This window comes from Podarcis melisellensis (genome assembly GCF_964234715.1).
Source record: "Podarcis melisellensis genome assembly, chromosome: 3".
NCBI lineage: Eukaryota > Metazoa > Chordata > Lepidosauria > Squamata > Lacertidae > Podarcis > Podarcis melisellensis.
In genome coordinates, this window is record NC_138530.1 from 16,213,202 (window position 1) to 16,231,817 (window position 18,616).

Below are 18,616 nucleotides of genomic sequence, written 5' to 3' on the forward strand. Positions count from 1 at the left end.
GGGCTTTATTACTTTTTTAAGGAGTGCCAGCATAATCTCCTGTAGTTCTGCTAGTTTGGTTTCCATATAACGGGCACCTATACATCAAAATATTCTTAACAAGGTGGCTTATCCTAATGAGAAGAATGGAGAAAAGGATTTGAGGGGAAAGGGCATCCAGTGAAGTCTATTGGAAGATTAGGACGTATATAGGGTTGCCATTATGTCCTCTTTTTCCAGGACACATCCTCATTTTCATGGGTATGTAAAATGAGTCTCATCATAGTGATCCATAGTTAAAAGTACAAGTCGGCAAATGTGTCCTCTTTTTTGTTCTTCAAAATATGGCAACCCTATATAGAAGGAAGTCCTTCACACACTGCATAGTTAAATTGTGGACTTGGCTGCCTTGAAAAGAAACTAACAACAATTTAATGAGGGTCCTTCAATAGCAACCACCCATGATGGCTATATACTATATCCAGTATCAGGCTTCCGAATTCCAGCTGATGGGGAACACCAGCAGGAAAGGGTTGTTTCATTCATGTCCTGCTTGAAGGAAATGAGCAATAGAGATGGCTTGACCCTGTTGCATTATCTCCCCCCACCTCTCAAACTCCTCTGTATGTTTAAGTATAATCTGCCAAGTAACATTTACTGTATTTTTTGCTCTATAAGACTCACTTTTTCCCTCCTAAAAAGTAAGGGGAAATGTGTGTGCGTCTTATGGAGGCTGCACAGCTATCCCAGAAGCCAGAACAGGAAGAGGGATTGCTGCTTTCACTGTGCAGCCATCCCTCTTGCTATTCTGGCTTCTGAGATTCAGAATATTTTTTTTGCTTGTTTTCCTCCTCCAAAAACTAGGTGCGTCTTGTGGTCTGGTGCGTCTTATAGAGCGAAAAATACGGTAATATATCTGACCAAGTAGGCTCGTGTCCAGAAAATCTTGGGCCACAATAAATGTTAGCCCTTAGTAGTGTCATCAGGCTCAGAAACAGAGCCCAATATGTGTGTGTCACCACTAACTTTTCCTGGAGTGTACACTTTGGTAGGAATTCAACAGAGTATTAAATCCTCAATTACATAGCTCTGCCACCAGGGGACGGATCATTACTGAACACAGAAGTATTCCATTTTGCTTGCAGCTCTTTGTAAACAGATATCAGTCAACGGGAGGTCACAAGACTTGCAACAGAACTAACAGATATGGACAGACTAGCTACATACAAACGAATTGCATGTCGACGCAAATTAAGAATGGATAAATATGAAGAAATCTGGAAGGAATACTTGAGCGATAAAGCGGACAGTGGTGGGAAGTAAGGGGAGGAGAGGTGGGGAAATATTGTTTAGAGGGGTAGTTATAGGTATATCAGTACTCAAATCTGATTTGTTAAATTGTGTTATTAGTGTTATTGTGGTTTTTGTTGTATGTGGTTTTTGTGGTTGTTGTTTGTATTGAAAAAACTGATTAAACAATTTTTTAAAAAACTAACAAATACTGAACTCAGGAGCTTCAAACAACTTTTACCTACATTACACCTTTCATCCAGAAGCTTCTTTTCACATACTTCAAGAAAACTTCTTTTCACATACTTCAAGAAAACTAGGTTTCTGGGGTAAATGTTAGCTGTGTCAGTATATCCAAACGATATACCTTTGTCTCAAGCAACCGTTGTGAAAGGGAGAGGCCTAGGGACTTCTCCAAACTGCAGTTCCCAAGATTCCTTGGAGGCAGCCATGAAAAAGTAAGATAGGAACATAAGCTGCCGCCTTATATTGAATCAGACTCTTGGTCTGTTTAGTTCAGATTTCAAGCAGAGGATATTTCCAGCCCCACCTCCCCAAAGCTATGCTGTGGTGTAAGATGCTCCTTGGGCAGTCTGTTTAAAGCTGCAACACAAGTGGACAAATGTGGGTGCCAATAAAGATTATGATTGTAGGACACTTCACAATGTAAAGTGCTACAGAAATTATAACAAACAGCTAAACACATGGACCGCAATCCACAATTTCAAAGGACAAGAGAGGAAGTCACTCAACAAATGGAGAATAGAAAAACTCGCAACCCTACATTCATATTGAAAACTGGTTGCCAAACATCACAGTATATATACCAACTCTACGAAACAGAAATCCAAAGTCCATTGTAAGTACGGAACACATGAGTTTGTCAGACTTGGGGCAGTGATGAATCACATGCTGCTGGCAACTTAGTACATTTCTGCTGCTCAGGGGAGCTTTGAAAGAAGTAAGTTCTATCTCTGTTCCGCCATTATCCCCAGACAAATCACAATGGGCAGGATCCAATATTTCCTTGAGTAGTCAGAAGGTATTTCTGCTTGCCTCTTTGCCCCAGATCCCCATCCATACCCAGCTGCACCCTTCCCCCCAAAGCCCGCCCCCACATCCACAGCATTTGAGAGGGTTCCTTAACCCGTAACCCCAAGGGCTGAAGCAGAAAGTCCAGTTATATAAGCAAAATTCCATGCACAATTATTTAGAACCCATCCAATATGCCACCATTTTAAATTCTACGTGTCTTTTTGATAGTATTTTCCTGGGCAGATCCAGAAGCCCATAATTTTTTTTATATTTTTTTTTAAAAAAGGCTACTACTACAAAAAATCTTAAGTAATTTGTTTTATTAAAACTACACACTTTTTAGATAAACATTTCCATTTCAATGTGTATCACTGGCCTAATAATTGGAACATATGTCTCGGGATAAACAGCACTGATACATGCGCTGGAATCTAATTTTTGTTGCATGGGAGGAGGTGACATTTCCACATTGGTTTGTACTTTTACCGACACTAAGGTGGGCGATAGCAGCAGCGGCGTTACATGGAACATTCTGTTTGCTTCGACAAGAAAGGCAAAGTTAAGTGTTTCTGTCCTTGTTAGTGTAGTAAACCAAAGCACATGGAATGTAGGAGGGAAGAGATGGGATTGTATATGTGGCACAATTTGCTCAGAGGTTATGGTGAATCAAAATCTTGGTAGATCTCACTACAGCAGAAAGTCTCACTGCAAAGAACAAGCTACTGTCTGCTTTGGAAGTATGATAATCTCTAAAATACAACTCTTTGATGCATGCAAAACCAGAGTATTCCATATACAGACAATATTAGCAAACACTGCTCTCTAATACACTTCAGGCTGAATAATTCACTTCTGAACACTAATATCTAAGACTACTATGCCAAATGCTTGTATGTTTGTGGAATGAAACAGTTCAGGGCCAATGACACAAAACCTGGAGCTACTGTAAATCAGTCTGTTAGGACCCAACAGCTAAACTGCCCCTGGCCCTCTGATTCCCACTCACAATGTCTCAAATTGTCTGCCATGCCATGCCTGCATGAATGGTGGACTGAGAATCCTGAAGAATAGCATGCTGAACTGACGTCTGGTTTAAGCAGAAGCCCTGACACGAGTGAGATGGGGAAGGAATGGCAGTTTTCAGTTAAGAGCCATGGTGAACTGCAAGTCATCAGAACTCTTAAGGTATTGCACTATGTAGCATCTCCTTTAAACACCTCCAAAAGGTTACTAAAGTGGTCTTTACTGTCTTCTTAATATGGATGGATTAATGCATTTTTTTTTAAAAAAATATCTGTAAATTCAACAACATAATGGCTAAATGTGTCAATTTTTTACGCATCAAAAATGGACTCCAGCAGCCATAATGAGACCGAATCACCATGAGGTATATAAAGCCAAGGCCAATAAGGGAAAGGAATATGAATTTTAGATTCAGCATTTGTTACTATTAATTTACTATCGTGCTGCCTGCTAAAATTTGGATTCAGGCCAGGATTGTTTTGCTACAACTAAAAAAAAGAAAAATAAGTATTTGTTCCTGGCATGTGCCAACTGAAGGAAACATTCAAGGCTGGTCAGGAAGTTTTCATACACCTCTAGCTTTTAATTAAATATTTTATGCAAAAAAAGAATTTTGTTTTCACTTTCAATGCCTTTGCTTGGTCTGAAAAAAATTAGGACTTTCAAATATAATTGCTAATATTTTGCTGTTAAGGAAAGTCAGAGCAAATGTTTTATTGCCAGTGAAAACCAACGTAATTTACCAGATGAGAACTTCAGGTTAAAGTATTTTGATGTAATTTCTCTCACAGAAAACTTTTGACCAGCTTTAATGTACCTGAGTATTATTATTTTTTAAGGAAATGAAAGGGCTGTAGGGGTATGAAGGATCATGATTATGAAAAATGATACCAATTTTCTCATCCCCAAAGTGCTTATATGTCTCTAGAGGAGACTGGAAGACATCTTCATCACAGCAGAAAAAAAAAAATCTCCACCCATTCTTGACAAAGTATAAAGACACCTTCTATTTACTGAAGGAGTCTTTCAAAGAACTTTTGAGGGTGCAATTTGTATTCAATACATCTCACATCACCCATTGAACCTGTACATCTAAATAAAATGGTTTGGAGAAAAGAAAGAATCTCAAAGTCAGAGGAAGAAAGAATCTTAAAGAGGATGTGTCTGTATATGAGGTATAATAAAGATTTTTATATATTATCTATATGTGGGAGACAACTAAGAAACTTCAAAGCAAGGCAACAGAGAAAGAGAAGCTTAGTCACTATTAAATAGTTGCCTCATTTTAAAGGAGAAACATCCTTCATTGCATTCTGAAATGTTTTCTTGAAAGCATCCTGATCTCTTGAAAGTTCTCAAATGAATTTCAGAACCAAACAACCATATTCAGCAACTCTGCAGTTGACAAGGTTAGGGAAACTCCTCACTGAACTAAATTCTATTAAAAGAGCAACCTGCAACTCAGGTAAACTAGATGCAGCACTGAAATATTATAGCAGTTAACATTTTTAAAGACAATTGCAGTTCATTTGCGTTTCCGAGTGCAAGGGTTTTTTGTGTTCTAAAAAGCTGTTGCGGCCGAACAGACACTTGTAGGAATGTTCATAACTTCTGAAAGGTTTTTGCCAAGTCCTTCTTGTGCTTGAACTTAGTTGGTTTTGATTTGTTTGGTTCTCTTGTTCTTTAGAAGGGGCTTGTGGGGAGAGGGAGAGAGACAAGCCAGCTACATTCTTTTCTTCGTATCTCTATCGCCCCAGAGGCTGGGTTTCCAAGTGTATGCATTAAGACTGAAGCAGGAATCTGTGACTTATTCAGTGTCTGGGTTTAAAAGAATGGCAGACCTTTTCTTGTAGATGACAACTTAAGTCAACCATGCAGTTAGTCCTCAGTGACGATGCTCATGTCCCAATTTTCCCAGGAATTCCCTAAGAGGGAAAAATACACACACACACATATGTATCAGAAGTGTCAGTTGTTTTGGTACTTCAACTTCATCCATTCTCTTCCCACCTGCCCTTCTGAGGCCAGTAGATTTCAGAACTCCGGTCAACTTAAGTTTTCCCACTTAGATACTCTTAAATGCCCTACATTGCAGAGCAATCACTCTCTTTCGAAGATGGGATCATGATATTTAAAAAACAAGCGAAACAGATGAAGGGACACAAACATACACATAGTCTTACCAAGCTGTCAAACTTGAAATTATGTTTGTAGCTGTTGTTGTTTTTATTTACATTAGTTTTCTATGTCTTAACTGTTTTACAAAAAACTTTTAATAAAAATCTTAACACAAAAAAGCCCTTGAGGTTCTGGGGTGCAGCCTTTTTTTGCTTACTCACATGTCAACCCCCCTTATACATTTAAAGCAAGGGTGTGTTGCTTTTGACAGGGGTGATGAGAGAAGATGTATGAATATAATGTCAAAAGGATGCATAGTGAGTGAAACTTGCCCTGCCTTAGGAACGCAGCACCCTGAGTTTCAGACTTGGCTCTTTCCCAGCCCTACTTCTAAGATACTAAGGATTGTTTTTATGATATGTTTGTAAGTCACTCTGATGTACATGCAGCAGGCTATTCATCAATTAACTGCAACAATGGACCTTTTCATACAAAGCATGTGCTCTACTACCAAGCTTCCTTCCTTTCCCCTCTCCTATACCTGCTCAGATACTGGATGTGAACCAGGGTGAGAAAGAAGCGCCCCAAGTGAAGTGACAGACCAAAAGGAGGCAAGACAAGAGGGCAGGAGTGGGGGGGAGGAGGACTGGCCACTCTCACCCACACACCCATTTTTAAGCAAAACCCAAACCTGCCATCCTTCCTTGCTTTAAATGCATTGTAAAAAGAGAAGACATGCAAACATGCATGACTGCACCAATCATATCTCATTTGGCCATCAGTCTCACCCAAGTCATTTGGAAAATGTTGCCAATTTAATCAGCAGTTACTAGCAATGATGTGCTTTTGTGCTTGGGTCCTACAATAAACCACTGGGGTAAAGTGGAAAACAAAGGAAATTATTCCAGAATAAGCACACACACGCACGCACACGCACACGCACACACACACACACACACACACCCTTTATGTTGTACAGCTCAATTGCATCTGCCTGTGCAAACAGCAGAACAGAGATTATGAGTGACCCTTTTAATTACCGCAATATTCGAGGTAGTTCTGGGCTCTTGTAGATGTATTTATGCCTGTAGCCTAGGTCTGTGTGAAATGGAACGAACTGTACTTTGTAATCACGGAAGCTCCGAGATGGGGCAGCAATGTTGTATAGCTGTAAAAGACATTTCAAAACAAATGCAAGTTAATGAAATGGATAGCCCCTCAATACAGAGCAGTGACAACGTCTATTTCTGTAACTATATTTGATGTAGCTAATTAAGCACAAGTTACTGCACGGCAATTTCTGTGCCCAAGAAACAATCATACTTCATGTCAGCTGGTTATATCACTCTTTGACCATTCTGTTCTACTTGAAACTGGGTAGTTACAAGAACGCTGAAGGGACAAAGTCTCAAAGTACTTTTCAAATGTCACTTTAATGGATTGAAGGAGAGATCAGAACCCACAGGTTTGTGATATGTGGATCTGTGATATGTGAAGCTGCACATCTGTTGCTCAGAATTTTTTTTAAAAAGAGCTTTGAGTTTTAAGCAGCAATGGAAACTCTTCCAATGTTGTATAACAATGAACATGCACAAAGTTCAGTTGTTCATGACTTGTGTACACAAATATATGCAACATGGGCCTCTTGAGCAGGTGTTTTCCAAGGGAGGAAACCCATGTTATCTTTTCTATACAAAGATTTGACTGTGGAGCCTGATGTTTTTCTGACACATGCTGTGGAGAGCCAAACTGATTCTCAAGTGAAAGTCCACTTGAAGGATAGGTATTTATGTCAGACGCTTATGTACCACTTAATCATTTGTATGTGTGAACAGTATACATAAAAACAAACTTTAAAACTGCTTTATCATAAAACTGAACGCTGCTGGAACAAGGAACTTTTATTGAGGCTTGGTCCCATTACATTAAAGACATGGCTTCTAGTAGTTGCAAGTCATGCATCTGAGCCATGGGGGACTACCAAGAGAGACTTTCACAAAGCCTCTGTGACTGGGACATGGGATATGGGATCCGGCAGTCCTTAAGTTGTCCTGGACCAAAGCTGATAAGGACCTTCGTAAAATTAATAGAAGAACCTTGGAACCTTGTCTGGGCAGCTTATAAGTACCAGAGTTAGTCCTGGTGATAGTTTGTCCCCATCAAGAGTCCAGCTGCAGCAATTTGTACCAGCAAAACCTAGTTCCAAACTCATCCTATTTTTGTTTTGCATCACACTGTTCCTGAAGGGATAATGTCCTTGTCTGTCAGATAAAGAGGCGATTTCCATGAAGTCTGAGCCCTCAGAGAGCTGGCTTAAGAGCTTCTCACCCTAGACATGGGGTAGCTGCCACCCCCTCAAGACTGAAGCACAAACTGGACAGCAGAAATTACTCAAGATTAATTAGTGCAGAGTACAAAAGTTGCAGTCATGCATATGCAGCATTATTTTTGGCACCTCGCTTTCGCTGCCACCTCTTAGGAGCCAACTATTCCCAGCAACTTTAGGAGCCATCTGTGCGGAGCCCTGTGAGCACCATATAGAGAAACAAAATTTGCTTCAGGGCAGCTAATTTTTGTTTGTTTGTTTTTTCTTTCGTTTTTTCTGTTTTATTAAATTTGCTTAGTAACATAAAATTATTATATATATTCTATAAAACAAAGAATACAGAACAAAATTCATTCATACTACAATGCCTAACTACATAACATTAATATATATGGTTTCTGAAAAAAAGGCTTACATAACAAAATCAATTCAAAATACCATCCGGTTTACTTTTTTTTTCTCTCCCTCCCCACTCCAGCCCTCCCCCCAACCTTTTCAGGCCTTCCTTCTTCATATCTTTATCCATGTACACAGTCTGTTCATTCGAGCTTGTATGTTAGGGTTGGCTTCCCCTCTTTCTATCCAATTCCTGCAAAATGCCCATTTATTTGTGATTCTTTGGCATTTATTTTCCCACCTATCCTCTGCCACCATCTGTGTGAATATTTCTGATTGTACGTATTCAAAAACATAATCATTCCATTTTTCCATATTCCATTTGGCCTTTTCTTTCCATCCCAAAGCAGTAACTGCCATTCCAGGTAGAAACAATCTTGTACAACTCTTGCTTATTGCTCTTTACTTTGTTATTTCCCAGTATTCCTGAAAATAACAAATCCCTATTAACTTCTATGTTTATTTGAAATAATCCAGAAATTACCTTTATACTCTTTTGCCAATATTATAATCGTTTGCCAATACAGGGCAGCTAAATGATGCACTGTTCTGGATTGTGGCAAAGGAAAGCACAGGAAAGGAAATAAAAAGGAGATTCATACAAAGCCAGATTCTGCCCACAGTTCTGTTCTGGTTAGCCCAGGCCCTGGCCCAGGGCTGAATTACCGTATTTTTCGCACCATAGGGCGCACCGGACCATAGGGCGCACCCATTTTTTGGGGGGGAAATAAAGGGGGGGAAATTATTTTCCCCCCCCAGGCGCGGGGCTGGGGCGGGGGAAGCTCGAGCTTCCCCCGACCCCAGCCCGCAAACAGGCAGCTCTCTGCAAGCCGTGGGAGCACTCCCGCTGCTTGTGGAGAGGTCCGCGAAGCCTGGGCGCGCTGAGCTCAGCGCGCGCAGGCTTCGGCATGCTGGCAACTCCCCGCAAGGAGCCGGAGCGCTCCGGCTCCTTGCGGAGAGGTCCGCGAAGCCTGGGCGCGCTGAGCTCAGCGTGCGCAGGCTTCGGCATGATGGCAACTCCCCGCAAGGAGCCGGAGCGCTCCGGCTCCTTGCGAAGAGGTCCGCGAAGCCTGGGCGCGCTGAGCTCAGCGCGCCCAGGCTTCGGCATGCTGGCAACTCTGCGCAAGGAGCCGGAGCGCTCCGGCTTCTTGCGGAGAGGTCCGTGAAGCCTGGGCGCGCTGAGCTCAGCGCGCGCAGGCTTCGGCATGCTGGCAACTCCCCGCAAGGAGCCAGAGCGCTCCGGCTCCTTGCGGAGAGGTCCGCGAAGCCTGGGCGCGCTGAGCTCAGCGCGCGCAGGCTTCGGCATGCTGGCAACTCCCCGCAAGGAGCCGGAGCGCTCCGGCTCCTTGCGGAGAGGTCCGCGAAGCCTGGGTGCGCTGAGCTCAGCGCGCGCAGGCTTCGGCATGCTGGCAACTCCCCGCAAGGAGCCGGAGTGCTCCCGCTCCTTGCGAAGAGGTCCGCGAAGCCTGGAGAGCGTGAGGGGTCGGTGCGCACCGACCCCTCTCACTCTCCAGGCTTCAGCGAAAGCCTGCATTTGCACCATAGGACGCACACACATTTCCCCTTCATTTTTGGAGGGGAAAAAGTGCGTCCTATGGTGCGAAAAATACGGTACACATTCCATGCAAATGTGTATAGAACAGAACCATAAAGGCTGCTACTCCTTGAAGGGAAAAGCAGTTTTGCCAGTAGCTTGCCGAAAGGGAGCTGCAGTGTAAAAGCAGCAGGCAAGGAAAATGTTAGGCACTATGAAAATAGCTTCCATCCAAAGCTGTTTTTATCTAAATCAGTCACAGGGTTTAGTGTTAGTTTGGTCCATGGAACCTGGAATTAAACATGGCCCTCTCTACTGTACACCGAAGAGCTCTCCAGGTTTTTTGTAAGAGTTTTTATTGTTTTCTAGAAACAAAACAGAGAATCTGTTACAAACCCATACGGACAACAGAAAGTATATTTTTGGTCATATAAACATGTACTGATAGAAACACTTGTTTCATTATCAGGCCAACAAACTTCACTGAAGTTGGGAGAAACAGGCGATTTGAGTCCTTCTGTTTGGGAGTTAATAAAATAGATAAACTGAAACCAAGCCATCTCGAACATGTCATTTGTAGTTTCTCCTCTAGCCACTCGGCACTTTGAGGTTGCTCTCCCAGTTCTAATTCATTCAGGATATTTATGAGCAGAGATGGGGGGGGGGGGAGCTTAAGGTAAGGAAACACACCTTTTTTCCAAGATGAAATGGTACTACAGGATCATCTTCAGCATGAAGAATTAGGAGAGAGCAAGAAATATGCTTCACGCTGTAAAAAAACCCACAACATTAATATGAATTTTTAGAAGTCCACCAACTCAGAATATCTACAGCTTAAGTCTGTGTAACGCAGAACAAGAAGTTTTATTTAAAATTTTAAAAAAAATATTTCTGGTTAAAAATAAAGTAGGCCTTATAGATCCCAACTTTCTAGTTGGGACAACTTCTATAAACAAAAATTTCTGTAATGAAGGCAGCAAAACAGCTGGACTGTAGAAGCTATCCGGTGAGCTTGAGATTGTCACATGCCTACTAGGCAGAAGTTATGGGTGTACTTGGTGAAATTAGCTCCTGGCACTAAGTTGCACAATTTGATCTCTTGAAACCAAGGTAGGTGACCTAGAGAAGCTGGTTGAAGTGGACTAAGCCTTCAGGGATGAGACAGCAGCTTCTGATTCTCAGGATTTAGAAACCTATCAGGAAAAGCCTCAGTCAGAAAGACAAAGAACATTCAAGAGATTTACTTACTTCTCATCATTTGCAAACTTAATTCCACTCGATGTGATGGGATCAAGGAAGAACCAATCAAATCCTGGGAAATATCTATAAATCTGAAAAAAATAAAGTTCACAAGTATGTGAGTGATAAGAGTATTGAAGTTTCTTTAGAAGATTTTGGCTATTTCTGAAAAATACCAAACCCTAAATTGACTATAGTCACACAGGTAGTCACAATGCAGGTACAGGTAGGAACAGGTAGAACAATGCAGACTGTGGAAGCATTTTTTAAAAATTAAATGTTGTCCTGCAACCACCAGAAGGTGATGGTTTTAAAATCTTCAATTAAATTACTTTTTAAAAAGGTGCAATCTGTTCTATTACTTAATATTTCTGTGAATGGTTTAGACTAAAAAGTTGGTCATAATATCAACAGCTTGCAAACATTAGCTCAGTTCTTATCGGGGAGGAGAAGGTGGGGCCAAATTTATTGAGAAGACATATTTACACCCTGCACTTTGCGCTTGAACAGCTCATTCGTATAATAGAAAAAAAGGGAATATCAGTTCTCCATTGGATGCTAATTCCAGAGTTGCTTCAATGAAGAAGTGGGAAGCAAATAGGAAAGCGGACTTCAATTCTTCCTTTCAAGAGAAGGGCTGATGCTACCTCATTCCCTGGTGATCATTTCCTGTTGAGGAGTATTTTGATGAGGACAGAAGAGCTGCATCAAGCTAAACAGCCAATATTTTTTTTATAAAAAAAATGGGTCAGAGTAATTGGGGAGGATGAAGGTTTCTTCTCCAATCCTAGCTTTTCAATCTAGTTCTAATATTTGACACACTATGCTAGGAGGACTCTCTTTTTCACTCCTCCCTCGTTAGTGGAAAACACTCACATATTAGAAAGGAAGACTTCAGTAAGCGGCTTACTCTTTCCCCAGCCCACAAGTGAAGCACCAATGATTACTCCTCACAGGGATATTAGTGCAAATGGCACCAGGCGTTCCCAAGATGTATGGCTCTTCATAGGCTCAGCAAGGCCTTCTTTAGAAGATATATATACCTGGAGGGGGTAGCTTACACCCGTTTACATTTCAGAGTAACCTCAAAACAATGATGGTTTATAAGACCCAGTGGCAGGCATGCAAGATGCATTTAGAGCTCCTTGATAGATTAACCCAGCTTTGCGAGTCAGTATGAAAAACCGAGAAGTGCAATACCCCATCTTCTGAGTGCTGATGCATATTACCTTTAATTTCTACACTATCTCTTAATAACATCGGAGTCAAAGCTTCAATTTTACTGTACTATTAGGAATGTATTAGAAATGCATTTGCAGAGTGTGCTTCTGACATGGAATTTTTTTGTACCTCTGTGGATTGTCAAAGCTCTTGCAGAAGAAAAAACATTTCTAGAACATGGAAAAGACAATACTCAATTTTCAAAGGCTAGCTAGCTCATGAGCCAACAGACTGCAGGTACGATTAGAATTCTCAAGTGAACAAATACATATGCATTTTTACCAGATACCAGATCACACATGAAAAGATGAGAAATCCAGCATATAAATCTGTACTTGCCACTGAAAAAGGATGGCTTTTTGCTTCTTCACGTATGTTCGTAAAAGGTGACTCTAATATCAGGGCATCAGGGGGAGTTTCTGAAAAACAAATAACAGAACTTCAGTGCTGTCCATTTAAGACACTAATGAGGGTCACTGGTGATTAGTATTGCTAGGCTAGGGTGTGGGAGACTAGGGTTCAAATTCTGATGCTTACTATGTGACCTTAGGCTAGTCACTAGTCTCACAGGGTGGTTGTTAGAATAAAATGGAGCTCCAACTTGAGCTCCTTGGAGGAAAGGTGGAATATAAATGTAATAAATAAATCTCTGTGCTATGCCCACTGCAAGATATGGAAGCTGCAAAGCAAATGTTTGGTATAATGCACTTAAATGAAAGGGTGTTTGAATGATACAGCAGAATATGAATCCAGAGCCTGAATGAAACATGAGCTGCAATTCAAGAACATGTTCACCTGATCAGAAACGAGACAATATTCTCAATTTCCTCACCCCTCTGCATGAAAGGGCACCTTTTTAAAAGGTCAGCAGACTCAATTGAAATCAAAGGCTTTGAGACTAACAGAAAGTTGTGAAACAGAGCATTTCTACTAATATGTGCCCTAAGCTTTGATGGCAACTAGAATCTCTGCAACACGGAATGCCACAGACTAAAATTAAACATAAAATTAAACTAAAAATTAAACATTAAACATGTAGATGTATATATGGCTTAAGCTCTCAGTCCTACTTTTGCTGAAAAGTGACAGGCAGATGCACCAGGACCATATAAATCCTATAGCCTTTAAAAATGATAATAAAAGTTCGCCTGCATCTATTTTAAAACTCCCATAAAGGTTTTTAAAGCTCAAAAAATCATTACTGCTAAACACAATCACAGTAACCCTTTTAATCTATTTTGAAAGACAGCAGGAAGTTGGGATGATATGAAATGGTTTTTGATAACATCACCAAAATATAGCTCTCTTACCTCGCTCACAAAGACGCCTTACAAGATTGGTTGCAACTCTACAAAAATAAAATCCACAATTAAAGATACCAATTACAGAAAATTGTATCATCTTCCTTACAACCCAATCACACCCATGTTTACTGAAAAGTAAGTCCTACTTTGTCCAGCAGGGTTTACCCCCATCTATGCATAAGACTGTAATCTCACTACCAAGTGCTGCTCAGCCTTTTGGAATGCCTACAGGAAAAAACACAAAACCCAGAGCAAGACTATACACCACAACTAAGAGGTGCATCTTTAGTTCTGTGATATCATCAAGATTTCTTCACTGTGAGACACTATGGGGATCCAGTTTGCAGAGTTCACTGGCTGGCTGGCAGTCGTAATAATGCAGATTTGAAATGGGAATAAATTGGCACTGTAGACATGTCCCAATAAAAGGAACAAATAAAGAAGAGAGTTTAGGTTGACACATCTCCATTATAATTTCACTGGAGATGCTGCTCCAATAGGTTCCTTATATCGTAGGCTCCTTCTATCTTATTTTCAATTCATATTCTCTTGAATTCCATTATCTACGCAATATAATCCATACTATGATTCACTATTTGTTCAAAAAGTAAACACAAAAATCAAACCACAACAATTAATTTTAATTCACTGCTAATTCAACAGAAAGTACTTCAGACTGCAATTGCTGTATTTAGCATCGAATTGTTGTCTCAATGCAATGTGTTGCAATAACACAGCCTCATATATTAAATGATTGCTTTGTGCAATCTGGCCTTACCCAGTTCCCAAGGAGTGTCCCCATATATACACTGGATTGTCTCCACTTCTTGCTTTTATCCAGTCAAAAACATGAAGAGCATCATAGGTCATTCCACTCTCGGAGGGAGTGCCTATTGAGTCTCCCCAGCCTACAAAGAGAAAAGCTACTTTATTCCAGGAATCATGTTTCAAGCCAATCAAAATAAAGTGTTCTGGTTTCATGTCTGAATTAAGGCCAAATAAACCGAGTGGCCCAGGGCACTGCACCTTAAAATGTCAGTTCTTAATTGTCTTTTAACACCCTGGACCTAGCTGAGATACCCACTGAAGAAAAATTGAACTGGCAGAATACCAAAACTAAAGTCCTAGAATCTTTTTACTCAGTCTGGTTCTATTATAGCCTGAAATATTCCGAGGCAAACCCTCCAAGAGTTCAACTGTGGGGGTTGAATAATACTGTAAAATGAATGGTACCAATTCAGACTGGACGTGGGAAATGCCATTTGTGAATAGATGAACTCTCTTCAAACAGAACACTAGATCATCAGAAAGGAAGACTCTGACTCGGCCTTTTGTCTGTTGTCCTGCTTTGCAGTGAGTTTTAACAACGCAAATGTTCAAAAATATGAGCCCCTCCCCCCCAATATTCTGAAGTACAGTCCATTCTACTTTCTTACTCTATCAGACTTGTCATTGCTTTCCAGAGGTTTCCACCTAACACTGCTTAAATGCGCATAGAACTAGTTTGAAAAAAGTAGTATTTTTAAACTTTGCCCTTCTTATCCAAGTCTATCGGCTAGGGAAGGGAGAGGAAACAGAAGAACACCTGCCTGTTGAGAAAGAGTTCAGTCACACCCAGCACTGAATGGCTGCAGGGCAGAGCAGTGAGCTCTGTGCAGCTTCTCTTCTATTTGCAACAGCTGTCATTATTATGTTCACATTATGTCACATTATGTTCTCTGACAAAACCTCGTTCCATGTTCCCTCAATAAAAGCCATTAGGACACAGGGCCTTTCAGAGTCACGGGATCATCTCTGTGGAACATCGTTCTCAGCAAGAGTCTAATCTAATCAAGCAGGTCTTTAGGAAACTATGATTATTGGTTGTTTTAGGAAGTGATGAGGTTTTATCTTTAAAGTGACTGAGTGCCACAGGTTCTGTACAAGTAGTGTTTTAGGACTTTTTTTGCATTTTTAAAGTTCTATTGTTTAAAAAGGCAAGGTGAAAATAAATCGAAAGCCTATCTTAAGAGGTGAACCACACTCTAAGATTAAGCCAAAATATGGCTTGGGGCAAAGGTACAGGCTTCCCAGTCATGGCTGCTTTCCTCCTCAGTCATTCTGTGGCTGTGATGAACTAAGACATGGTTTGGCGTTGCATGTCATCTGAACCTGGGCTTGTGGTTCCGCTGTCTTCCAACAAATGACAAGCTATAATCAAAGTCTGTGCCATTGTTTACAGCTCACTGTTTGTCTGGAGAGAGCTAAAATATGAGCCATGGTTCACACAACATGCTACACCAAACCATGGCTCAGCACAACACAGCAGAAGAACAAGCAGGGGAAGTTGTGTGTGGCAGTTTCCAAAGTGCAGGCACTGTCACACCAAGGTATCAGTCTCTTACAAATGCAAAAAGGCTGTTCTGCAGCACCTGTAACAGTGCCAGCTCTACAGATCAAAACTATCAAGTCGGCATATATGAGGCAGGCCAATCTTGCATGTAAACTGGTCCCAAGTTAAGGGCTTTAAATGCTAATAGTAACACACTGGACATGGCCCAGTTGCAAATCGGCAACCAGTGCGGATCTCTGAGCACAGACGTTATTTGCTTACAAGCAAGCATGCTTCAGCATTCTGCACTAGCGGCAGCTGCTTGATCAAGTGCAAGGGAAGCCCCACATACAGAGAAGACTGCAGGAATCATTTGGTGAGTGAAGTAAGCAAGGATACAGCCCCTAGAAAAGTAATAGCATGTCATCTGGATTTTCAAAGAGTTTATGAAATAGACTTTTATTCATCAGTCAATAGGATAACAGTTACAATTTGTTAGCATGAGTAACAGATGCCAGCTCAGGACAAAAGAGTAAGAATCTCACCTCGATAATCAAACGTGACCACATGGTAACCAAGAGAACTCAAAACCTATAACAGAAGGCAAACAGTCACAATTAAGATTATGAAGTATTTTAAAAGGACAATAAATTGATACATACTTTCCTGTCAACATAATTCTTCTCCCCAATACTACATATTTCCATGCAAAAAAATATTTTTTTTACAAGGGTAGAGAACACGCAAACAAAACCATTCCAGAACAGGTTTTACCACTTGAGATTCTGTAAAGCACATAAGCAGCCTGAGGTAGTGTCTAAAGATGCATAGCTAGGAGTTGATTACTATTACAGCGCTAGCACTTTATGGCTGTTCCTCACAAAAACTATAGAAGATAAAGAGAAACTCCTCTGAAGCAAGCTTAGATAGCTAAGCTATTAACAGAATTGCATATAGTAGTATTCAGGTCATTTGACTAATATTACTGCTTTTCTCACCTTGTAAAGTTCCACACGGTGATCCCCTCCTCTATTAAAAGAATTTGGAAAATCACACATTAGTTTTAAAGCCCCAAGACATATGGTTCTGGTACATTATTTCCCTGATCTTTCAATACAACTAGGAGGACTTTTTTCTTTTAAAGACTAGCTAGTTGAGAATGATTCAGTCAAATTAGCACATTGAAGCTGAATGGAATAGTTAAACATATGCAAAAACTGCAATCCTATACCCAGTTAACTGAGAATAAGCCCCAGTGAATTAAACAGAACATCTCAGTAGAAATGTATAAGATTGTGCTGTAAGGAACTGCAGGTCAAAGGTGAGCTTGCCTTGCCCTGCCCAGTGACATGGCTGGCCCTCACCCAATCTAAACCAAAAGAAACAACAGGTTATCCTCCTTCTCACCCCTTCATTTATCTCTCTCTTACCTAGTCCCTGCATTTCCATGTAAGTAAAGGATCACAGGGTGGCTGGAACCCAAAGCATCCTCATACCACAGTTGGTCCTTGCCTTGAGCATCTTTCCATACAGCTGTGGGAACCGTATGCCTGGAAGGAAATGGGAAATCAGGGAAAAACTGTGACCCTCCCAGGGCGCAAGTCTGGGCAGTATGTACTGAGGTCCTAGGCTGCCCAGAGTTAAAACACAGCTTAAACTTTAATCGTGGTTTTACGTGACATGTTGACCAAGCCAAAACATCTACATACAGGTCAAGTTGAACTAGACATTATACAAGGTGGGGGAATGAACTAGACATTGGGCTGCAGCAACCCCAGTTTCTTTGTAATGTGTTTTCCTGCCCTCAGTTTCTATGAGAGGTCAGGAAGACTGTGCCTGTTCTTCTAGGACAAGCTTCCATGGTCAAGTGACCATATATGAACATACATGGTCAGCTCACTGGTCCATGTAGCCCAGTATTTGTTTGCTCTGCCTAGCAGCAGCTCTCAGACTGAAGTCCTTCCCAACTGCACCAACCTGAGATCCAATTTAAACTGGAGATGCTGGGGATGGATCCAAGATTATGCATGTGGGAGGCATGTGCTCTACTACTGAATTTTGACTTCCTATATAAGGAAGTCTTATAAGGAACTATATCCTACCAGTTTCAACTATAGAAATATTATTGATCATTTATTAATTAGTCCCTTGAATATTTAAAAACAGGTGACTAACTTTTCAGACAAACACCTTACATTTCATACACACATACACAGTAACAACCCTCCCCTCAAGAGCTACTGGAAGCTTTGGCAGCACACCAGCAGCAAAACAAAGTAGTTTTGGGCTGATCCAAATCACAAAAGTTTTAGTGTTGGCAGTTAATAGCTTTTCACTATAATGTGGGGCACATTAGTATCTGAAGTCTATAGTTGTATCACTCAGTGAGCAGTTATGGCAGTTGTCACAGAAGGAAAATGAAGGAACCAGACACAGCCCGAAAAAACTCTGGCCGAGAATTTAAAACTGCTTGCTGCAAGAGATCTTACAACATGGTGATTTACCATAAATCAAATGCACCCACTCATATTAATCATGCACCTCAGGGAAAAAAACCAATGACACCAAAAGTCACTTGAGGCTTATGTTTTTCTCCATGAACTAGGACAATACTTCATTTCAGTTAAAAGATAAATCACCACTGAGTTTTGATTAACAATATTTTGGTTGACAAACGTTTTTTGCCATCTAGTTTTGTAATTTTTCATTTGTTTTTTTATTATGGACCAGCACAAAATCAATGAACTAAGTTGCTCTAGGTCTAGGAGCCAACACAGGTAATATTACAAAAAAAAAAAAAATTAACAGAGGCAAGCTGCTCTAAGGCAATAACCTTTTCA

At 40.8% G+C, this 18,616-nt stretch overlaps 1 protein-coding gene across 2 annotated transcripts in view; it reads right to left on the bottom strand.

Moving 5' to 3' along the window:
- Window positions 1-2,607: 2,607 nt before the first annotated feature.
- Window positions 2,608-18,616, bottom strand: part of ABHD12 (abhydrolase domain containing 12, lysophospholipase) — a 31,118-nt gene continuing 15,109 nt past the window's right edge. For both annotated transcript variants that reach the window (XM_081904238.1, XM_081904237.1), the window contains exons 4-13: window positions 17,207-17,326; window positions 16,775-16,805; window positions 16,322-16,367; window positions 14,244-14,373; window positions 13,472-13,509; window positions 12,501-12,580; window positions 10,950-11,032; window positions 10,392-10,470; window positions 6,486-6,613; window positions 2,608-5,252 (exon numbers count right to left, since the gene is read on the bottom strand). In XM_081904238.1, the coding sequence (XP_081760364.1) occupies window positions 5,213-5,252; window positions 6,486-6,613; window positions 10,392-10,470; window positions 10,950-11,032; window positions 12,501-12,580; window positions 13,472-13,509; window positions 14,244-14,373; window positions 16,322-16,367; window positions 16,775-16,805; window positions 17,207-17,326 (775 nt within the window). In that variant the 3' untranslated portion in view covers window positions 2,608-5,212. The remainder of the gene's footprint in view (window positions 5,253-6,485; window positions 6,614-10,391; window positions 10,471-10,949; window positions 11,033-12,500; window positions 12,581-13,471; window positions 13,510-14,243; window positions 14,374-16,321; window positions 16,368-16,774; window positions 16,806-17,206; window positions 17,327-18,616) is intronic.